The 9,213-nt window shown below is 43.0% G+C and overlaps 4 protein-coding genes and 1 pseudogene across 5 annotated transcripts; 3 read left to right on the top strand and 2 right to left on the bottom strand.

Annotated features, from left to right (window-relative positions):
• The first annotated feature begins 648 nt into the window (after positions 1-648).
• LOC148271643 (uncharacterized) lies at positions 649-2,331 on the top strand. The gene has a single exon (XM_088241131.1). The coding sequence runs from the start codon at positions 1,323-1,325 to the stop codon at positions 2,013-2,015; it is 693 nt and encodes a 230-aa protein (XP_088097257.1). The 5' UTR covers positions 649-1,322; the 3' UTR covers positions 2,016-2,331.
• Positions 2,332-2,630: 299 nt separating this feature from the next.
• On the bottom strand, positions 2,631-3,081 carry LOC148271642 (histone H4-like; annotated as a pseudogene). Its single transcript, XR_015825052.1, has one exon. The product of XR_015825052.1 is annotated as a histone H4-like (transcript).
• A 478-nt stretch (positions 3,082-3,559) lies between these two features.
• On the top strand, positions 3,560-4,332 carry LOC148271641 (histone H3). The gene has a single exon (XM_088241125.1). It carries the CDS (start codon positions 3,631-3,633, stop codon positions 4,039-4,041), a length of 411 nt encoding a protein of 136 aa, XP_088097251.1. The 5' UTR covers positions 3,560-3,630; the 3' UTR covers positions 4,042-4,332.
• A 510-nt stretch (positions 4,333-4,842) lies between these two features.
• LOC148271640 (histone H2A) lies at positions 4,843-5,428 on the bottom strand. Its single transcript, XM_088241126.1, has one exon. The coding sequence runs from the start codon at positions 5,315-5,317 to the stop codon at positions 4,943-4,945; it is 375 nt and encodes a 124-aa protein (XP_088097252.1). The 5' UTR covers positions 5,318-5,428; the 3' UTR covers positions 4,843-4,942.
• A 69-nt stretch (positions 5,429-5,497) lies between these two features.
• On the top strand, positions 5,498-6,262 carry LOC148271639 (histone H2B). The gene has a single exon (XM_088241127.1). It carries the CDS (start codon positions 5,631-5,633, stop codon positions 6,003-6,005), a length of 375 nt encoding a protein of 124 aa, XP_088097253.1. The 5' UTR covers positions 5,498-5,630; the 3' UTR covers positions 6,006-6,262.
• The last annotated feature ends 2,951 nt before the right edge of the window (positions 6,263-9,213 follow it).

Raw genomic sequence — 9,213 nt, 5'->3', positions numbered from 1 at the left:
TATAGAGCTTCTGTATTTCTAATTCGGAAGTTTAAAAATCTTTGTCTTATTTTGAGCTTCTATATTTCCTTTTCGGAAGTTTAAAAACCTCTTTTTCATTTTGGGAACTGAGCTTAAACTTTCAAAAGCTCAGTCAAACTTTTATAATTCATTTCAATTTGAAGGGCCGTCGAAATTAGCTTTTGAATCGACATCATCCACGACTGAACAAAATCTGAGACCGACAGAAACCGCAGCCTGAAAAATTTCACCGGACGACGCGTTGCCCTGCGTTGCGTCACGTCACGTTACGTTGCGCTACGTTACGTTACGTTACGTCACGTCGCGTCGCGTCACATTGCATTCCTTTACGTTCGTTGTGGACTTTTTTTTTTTTTTTTTTTTTTTTTTTATTCTCTTCTCTTCTCTTTTCTTTCTTCTTTCATCTTTCTTCTTTCTCTCCCTTCCTCCCCCCCATCTGTGTCTCTGATTTTTTTTTTTTTTTTCATTTTAATTACATTTTTCTCAAATGGAATTGTTCCCATAATAAAATTACAGATTGCCACTAAGAAAAACGTAACAAAAAAAATATACATACAACATAATATTATAATAATTATACATATAATTGTATAATATATATTTTGTTTACATAAATACATATTTACTTTTATTTAAATGCTTATATCATCACCTACATGTCTTATTCCTTTTACATCGTCTCCATCGGCAGCCGGGCCGGACCAGCTCGATCTCTCTCCGCGCCCGCCTCTCGAACTCGGAAGTTATATCTGTAGGTCCGCTAGCGCGCGCTTGTGTGTGTTACGATCGGCCACTTCGGGGCCCCGGTGCCGGGGGCCGCGGCCGCCCCTGTCGCCCACCGCCGCCTCGGACTGCGGCCCGGGCTCTCCCCCGAGAGGTCGGTGCCCCCCCGGAGCCCCAACTTGCCGGGGAGACGGATTCGCGCCCGCTTTTCCGCCGCCCAACGCTGCCGCCCTCGCGCATTTGCGCCTCCGAATGTCCGCACCTCCGCGCGCCCGGGGCCCGGGCCCCCGGCGACGCCGCGCGACGACGGCGAGACCTCCCGCGCGGAGGATCCCCTCATTCCGGAGGGTCCCAGCCTCGGGGCTGCGCCCCCGCGACGCCTTTTGTCCGACCGCCTAAGCATAAATGACAACACTTTTCATCGGCAAAATCGACAAGCGCGCGTAGCCCGACTGCGACACGGTACAAATTATTTTCGAGTACAGAATTTCGCGCGATTAGGGCGCCATCAAACGGTGACTTTTTGCCACACTCGCTTTTTTCGTGTGATTATCGGCAGAGAATATCTACAGCAGAAGATGGCAGACACAGCAGCGCCAGCGGCAGCGTCCCCCCTCCCGGCGACTCCGGCCAAGAAGGCGAAGGCTTCGGCCGCCGCCTCCAAAAAACCGAAGGCGAAGCCCTCTCACCCCAAGACCTCCGAGATGGTGAACAACGCGATAAAGGAGCTCAAGGAGCGCGGCGGCTCCTCCCTGCAGGCGATCAAGAAGTACATCTCCGCCAACTACAAGGTCGACGCCGACAAGCTCGCCCCCTTCATCAAGAAGTACCTCAAGGGGGCCGTCGAGTCCGGCGCCCTCGTCCAGACCAAGGGGAAGGGAGCATCCGGATCCTTCAAGCTGGAAGCTAGCAAGGCGAAGGCGTCCGCCGGAGGTGCCAAGAAGAAGAAGCCCGCCGCGGCCGCGTCCAAGAAGCGCTCCACCCCCGCGAAGGAGAGGAAGCCGGCCGCCGACAAGTCCGCCTCCTCCTCGGCCGCCTCGAAGAAGAAGCCCGCCAAGAAGGCGGCCGCTCCGGCCAAGGCCAAGAAGGCCGCCGCCTCGCCCGCAAAGAAGGCCGCCGCGAAGAAAGCCGCGCCCGCCAAGGCCAAGAGCCCGACCAAGGCCAAGAAGACCGCCAAGCCTCCCACCAAGAAGCCGAAGGCGCCCAAGCCAAAGAAGGCGGCCGCCCCGAAAGCCAAGCCCGCGGCGAAAAAGGCCGCCCCGAAGAAGTAGGCGGTGACAACGACGACGACGCCGGCGAGTCTACGACTATTATTATTCTTATCCCCTTCCCGAATCGGAAGACGGCGGGGGTTGATGGACACCGTAATTTTGAGGAGTTAAAAAGCCCTTGTCAGGGCTACCATATGCGCTCTCTATGTCGAATCGTCGGTTAGCTAGCCAGCCAGCTTCGTGCATTTATTTTATTAAATTTAAAAGTAATAGAATACCTACATAATAATATTATTTATGTCATGATGGGTATTTATTATTATTTATTTTTTTTTAATGAGAATATAAGTAAACATAGACAATTTGGTAAATAATATTTCACTTGAAAGTTGTGAGACTTTTCTTTTATAATATATGACATATTATTTTTATTCACATTTTAATGCAAAAAAAAAAAAAAAATATCTCATCATCAGAAGAGAGAATAAGTTTATAATCCAACTTGTGACGGTACGAAACCGACGAGTATTGAGTTATTAATATTTTACTTCATCAATCTCGTATATTATTATTTTTTTTTTTTAATATTATAAATTAAATAATCATTTGATAATTATTATTATTATTATTATTATGTATTTCTTTTTCAAAAGCATTTCTATCATATTGTTATTATTTTTCAGATGCACGGCCGGCTAACAGAACGGGACCGACTGACTGACCGACGAGGCGATTGTTGGCCCTGACAAGGGCCGTTTTTTAATCGTGTGGATGGTTGTCGGAAACGGGCAGGCGAGTTGAAGACATTTTCTTTTTTAACCTCCGAAACCGTACAGGGTGCGGCCCTGGCGCTTGAGGGCGTAGACGACGTCCATGGCGGTGACAGTCTTCCTCTTAGCGTGCTCGGTGTAGGTGACAGCGTCTCTGATAACGTTCTCAAGGAACACCTTCAGCACCCCGCGTGTCTCCTCGTAGATCAGGCCGGATATGCGCTTGACTCCGCCGCGACGAGCCAGACGGCGAATGGCGGGCTTCGTGATACCCTGGATGTTATCACGCAGAACCTTCCTGTGACGCTTGGCGCCTCCTTTTCCAGGCCTTTTCCTCCCTTTCCGCGACCGGTCATTCTCGCAAGTGGTTTTCTTCAAATATTCTCAAAAACAAAACTCGAGAGCACGGCGTGCGACCGTGCCGGACAGTGAACTGTGAGTGAGTGTGCTGAAATTTTTACGGACGCTCTATTTAAGCTCTTCGTAGACGCCTGCGTCTCCCCTGCCGAGTCACGACGCGCACGCACACGAACACGCTACGTGGACAGTCCGTCAACCGCCGTGTAAATTGTCAGTCAGCCAGCCTTTTACTTAGTATTATTATTATTTATTTATATGTTTATTATATTATCGATAATTTATTTTATTCATTTAATCATAAAATAGTTAGCCATCTCGCGATTCTCTATTCAAACAGTCAAACGAACGGGAACAAACGGAACGGACGGAAAGGGGGAAGCGGACGGATGCCGCGCGGTCTTTTTGAATTGTCCAATCGGCGCCGTCCTGTCCCCCTCCACGGCGAAACGTATAACTTCGATAAATAGGAGCCATCTTCAAAAAGTGAGCGCATTCGTATAAACCTACTCCGCCCGGATAGTTTGAAACGGAAAAAATCAAATAAAATGGCACGTACCAAGCAGACGGCTCGCAAGTCCACCGGAGGGAAGGCGCCCAGGAAGCAGCTGGCCACCAAGGCGGCGCGCAAGAGCGCCCCCGCCACCGGAGGCGTGAAGAAGCCCCATCGCTACAGGCCCGGCACGGTGGCTCTCCGTGAGATCCGTCGCTACCAGAAGAGCACCGAGCTCCTCATCCGCAAGCTGCCCTTCCAGCGCCTGGTGCGCGAGATCGCCCAGGACTTCAAGACGGACCTCCGTTTCCAGAGCTCCGCCGTTATGGCCCTTCAGGAGGCCAGCGAGGCCTACCTGGTCGGCCTGTTCGAGGACACGAACCTGTGCGCCATCCACGCCAAGCGCGTCACCATCATGCCCAAGGACATCCAGCTGGCCAGGCGTATCCGCGGCGAGCGCGCTTAAACATCACCGCCGCCCCCCACCCAACAGCAACGGATGATGATTTTATAATGAATGTTGTATTATCATTGTCTTCGAACTTGGCTGCAGCACGATGCGTCTCTAAAATGGTCCTTTTCAGGACCGCCACATGTACATGATTAATTGATCGTTTCAACTTTTATTCGCTGCCGGGATTAATTTTATTTTTTATTATTATTTTTTTGTATTTTTACATAAAAAAAAATATAAAAGGAAAAACGTTAAGAGAAGTTATATAATTTTAAAAAGTCATGTTAAACATTATTGAGAATATGACACGTTTTTTTTCCCCCCCGTTAATCGTTAATATTAATAATAAATCTTTATTAACCGTAATATACAACGCCACACGTACTAAAATGTATACACAGTTAAATGGCGGACTTATTGCCATTTGCAATTTCTTACAATCAACATTGTAAAATAGATATTTACATGGGTGTTCCTTTATTTTGAAAAAACAGCCTTCTATTTACACATATTATGTTATTTTTTTACTATGGATTATGTATGTATCTATGTATCCATCTATCTATCTATCTACCTACCTACCTACCTATATAAAATAGGAATTTATTAACACGGTAAAATAATAACAAAAAAAAAAAACTGAAATAAAATGTACGGTAAAGTATTTACAATACATATCAATTACTTTATAAAAATAAACATTCAAATATATAATATTATAGATGTTTTTTTTTAAAAGAAATAATATAAATAATAATAATAATAATAATAATAAAATACACCTAACGGCCGGGACAAACGCATCGCAATGTGGCGGCCCTGAAAAGGACCTTTATTTATAATTTCATTTCGTCGGCAGGCAATCAGGCAATCGGTGGCGGTTATCGTGATACGTGGTGACGGAGTGCACGACTTAAGCCTTCTTCTCTGTCTTCTTGGGCAGGAGCACCGCCTGGATGTTGGGCAGTACACCTCCCTGGGCGATGGTCACGCCCGAGAGCAGTTTGTTAAGCTCCTCGTCGTTGCGGATGGCCAGCTGCAGATGCCTGGGAATGATCCTGGTCTTCTTGTTGTCCCTGGCGGCGTTGCCGGCCAACTCGAGCACCTCAGCGGCCAGGTACTCCATCACGGCGGCGAGGTAGACGGGCGCGCCGGCTCCCACCCTCTCGGCGTAGTTGCCCTTCCTGAGAAGCCTGTGGATACGGCCGACGGGGAACTGGAGCCCCGCGCGGTTGGAGCGCGACTTTGCCTTTCCCTTGACCTTTCCTCCCTTTCCGCGACCGGACATGGCGAACTGGGTTTGTCTTTAAAAATATACGAGCTGCACGGGCGAGAAGCGCGTGCGAGTGGCTGGCGGTGTTTGTGGTTCAAAATTCTAAGAGGGGCTTATTTACGCTGTCCACTGTGCGCGCGCCGCAGTCGGTCCCCCTCACCGCATTGGCGCGTCGCCGCCGACGGAGTGGGGAGTGGGGATAGGACCGGCCTTGCGGAACGCGCCGACCGAAGTGACAAAATGGGGTCGTCGAAAAATGATCAGCTATAAGCTACCGCTCGCTCCGCCGTATCGCCGCCTCAGCTAAGCTCGGAGAAAAAAATCGACAATGCCGCCCAAGACCAGTGGAAAGGCAGCCAAGAAGTCTGGCAAGGCCCAGAAGAACATATCCAAGGGGGACAAGAAGAAGTCCAAGCGCAGGAGGAAGGAGAGCTACGCAATCTACATCTACAAAGTGCTGAAACAGGTGCACCCCGACACCGGTATCTCCAGCAAGGCCATGAGCATCATGAACAGCTTCGTCAACGACATCTTCGAGCGCATCGCCGCCGAGGCGTCGCGTCTCGCCCACTACAACAAGAGATCCACCATCACCAGCAGGGAGATCCAGACGGCCGTCAGGCTCCTGCTGCCCGGAGAGCTGGCCAAGCACGCCGTCAGCGAAGGCACCAAGGCCGTCACCAAGTACACCAGCTCCAAGTGAGAAGTCACAGCCGCCACACACGACCATCATCTGCGCACTCTATCGCGCAAGAACAATAACAGCATAGACGACAAACAAAGGTCCTTATCAGGACCGCCAGATTATGACACGATTGCATTGTTACGATGTATTTTTTTATTTTATGTATACGCAAACAAACCGATTGAGATTGATTGCCTTACTTTTTTATATTGAATATTACGCAGGTACGCCTTTGTCCCGGTGGTGTATTTTATATATTATGATAAAATAATACTACACATATTATAAATATATTAAATGCACTTGTGATAGATAGATAGGTAGATAGATTTTATATATGTTTATTTCTAATAAGATTACACTCACCCGGCGCGAGAGAGTCACGTCAGTCAGTCTGCGGCCATCGCGTCGCGTCGCGTCGCGTCGTCACTAAAAAAAAGAAAAAAGAGATTTTTTTTTCATAGTCATCATTGTAATAATTATAATTATACATTTTTGAAGTTGTGTAAATACATCGAGAATTTGTTCGTTCAGGGAAGTGCCTGAAATTTTTTTTTTTTTTTTTTTTTTATATTTTTGAAGCACTCACATAAACTATCGACTGTGAAATGTACATTTTGATAAAATGTGCCGTGCCTATCTATGGTAAAATTTAATCGAACCGTATTTAAGAAACTAAATATTATTATTACGTTTGTTTTTATTCCTTATGCTATTTATTTACGGCGCTATTTATTTGCGATGCTAATGAAAATGTATGCTATCATAAATCGACTTTGAATATTATAAAAAATACCATAATGAAAATACGCCAACGGAGCCTGCGTTTATTTTTTATTTACATCCACAGATGGCGATAATGCGTCGTTTTTACGCACTAACTATCGACAATAATGGCCCAGCGTAATCGTTGTTTTATTTACAATATTCGTATTCATTGAACAATATAATATGAGCGACATAAATATATATTAATTACACAGTACGGCGTTGATATATTATATATTTTTTGTAATAATACACGAGAGACATACCATGTACGCGTGCGGAAGAAGATTCAAAGTCATCATCATTTCAATCTGACAAATTAATAAACAATACGGGTTGAAATGTAACACGACGACAATTAATATTGATTAAATACCGGTACACACACTACACTTCACTAATTATTATTGCACCAATCATCGGGTAGGTAAATGCCTATTTAGGCGGGTACCGGGAATGAAATAATGAAAAGCAAGCAGTGGCGAATTCGGCGAGTACTTTTTTTCGTTTTGACACCGACCAACCCGCGTTAATATTTTCCGCGACAGGGCGGGCGGCCGGCCGGCCGGCCGACCTACCCCGAGATTCCGTGCACCGAGGTCCGAAGGTGACTGATTGGAAATTCGAATAGGATAATAATAAATATCCATTTAAAACACAGGATCATCTCAAATTAGTGCAGCGCGGGGAGCGCGGCGGAGGTGGCGGAACCAGCCGGCCAGCAGGACAATCGGGGGCGGGGGTAGGCGTAAGTACCTACTGTAATATATTATATTTTATTATAATATGACTATAAATCCTTCTCCGGTTCATTATATTACCTACTGAATTTTATTAATATACTATTTTTCTCTCTTTTTCTAATGCGGCAGTCCACTTGACTTTGATTTCGATAATTACAAAAACAATATTAACTGTCAGGTAATTAGTTAATACCTACATGTTATTACATACCTTTTTATGAAAACTAAGAAGAAGAAGAATAATTATTATTTACCTACTATGTGCGGTGACATATTATATTTATTGTTATTCATTCATTTACTTGCAATATAAGTAGTTGCCTAATTAATATATTATTATTATAAATCAAATTTCTCATTTGAAATTTGTGTTACTACTAAAATCGCTTTAATGAAATTTTATCGACTTCTCTTGGTTTAAAATCTTCTACTTATATTGCTTTTTCAAATTTTAAAGATTACTTGCAATACTTGTTATTCCTTCTTTATTTTTTCTTTTTTTTTCTCTGCTGCATTGGCATGTTTTTATACTTTTAAACTACTTTTAATTACTTATATTATATATGTAAATAAAATCAATATATTGCTGCTCTTACTATAATGTGAGTTTAATTTTGAAGATGTTTTTTAAATTGACCAACATTTACTGTCTTATATTTCACTTAAGGATTCTTCTCATCGTTTCTTTGAATCCCTTAAAATAAATATGTGTATATTTATGTTTTTCCTTTTTTTAAAAAATGTTATTACTATTTTAATTTATTTTTACATCTGAGCGTGTTTTTCATTCTTTATTTCAATTTTTAATTACTATTTCCATTTGTAAATACTCACTACAAACTACAAACTTTAAAATATCTTTTTTTTTCACTTAAATTTTCATTTTTAAACAACTTTCATTTATATTTTTCTTTTTCCTTCTCTTTTTTATACTTTCATAACATTAACCTTACATATAATTGCTTTATAATATGGAAAATTCACTGGTCCATTAGAATTAAGTCTAATTGTGTAAAATATTAAACTTTGTAACTGTACTGTATGTTTCCTAAATAAAAGAAAATAAAAATAATAAACGTTCAAAGAAAATATGTACTTATGTAATAAAAATATCATTTTTGTTTTTTTCGCGCGAAGCGAAAGCAAATTTACAATTTCTCAACAAATTGTTCAATTCAAATATGTAATATACTGTTTTTCTTGAATTGTATGTTGTCCATGCACTTATGTTTTATATATCTATCTATAATTTATATGTGAAAATAACAACGCGGAAGTGTTCGGATACTACGTTGACAGGTTATGAATAAATATGCAGATATATCCGTAGATGGATTATGAATTTACCCACATAGCAAATCATTTGACCGTAGGCCAGTTACAGGCATACAGACCGACCGTCGTCCGTGTCCCTCCACGATTATGAAAGGTGCCATCTGTTGAACGGGATAATGTTCAGCCGGCCATCGGGCAATCGTTGCTTATATTATTTTCTCATTTATAACAGATGGCGCTAGTTACTCATGATTGTGTAAAATATTTCATAATTGTTTTTTTATTTTTGCTGATGATTTATGATATGACTACTTTTGTGTTTACATAGGTTTTAATTTTACTATTCTATATTATATTAAAAAAATAAACAAGGGGTCACATAAATAATGTACTTATTGTGGCGTTGATGTGCTTGTTGTATTATGTAGCGTTTGTTTTTT

Source organism: Micrasema longulum, unplaced genomic scaffold (assembly GCF_059751315.1).
Source record: "Micrasema longulum isolate JH-2025_06_02 unplaced genomic scaffold, ASM5975131v1 h1tg002759l, whole genome shotgun sequence".
In the NCBI taxonomy this organism is placed as follows: Eukaryota; Metazoa; Arthropoda; class Insecta; order Trichoptera; family Brachycentridae; genus Micrasema; species Micrasema longulum.
The sequence above is the reverse complement of the archived record's forward strand: the minus strand, read 5'-3'. Positions and strand labels throughout refer to the sequence as shown.

Coding starts and splice junctions, on each gene's coding strand:
- LOC148271643 (XM_088241131.1), top strand. CDS start 1,323: ATGGCAGACACAGCAGCGCCAGCGGCAGCGTCCCCCCTCCCGGCGACT.
- LOC148271641 (XM_088241125.1), top strand. CDS start 3,631: ATGGCACGTACCAAGCAGACGGCTCGCAAGTCCACCGGAGGGAAGGCG.
- LOC148271640 (XM_088241126.1), bottom strand. CDS start 5,317: ATGTCCGGTCGCGGAAAGGGAGGAAAGGTCAAGGGAAAGGCAAAGTCG.
- LOC148271639 (XM_088241127.1), top strand. CDS start 5,631: ATGCCGCCCAAGACCAGTGGAAAGGCAGCCAAGAAGTCTGGCAAGGCC.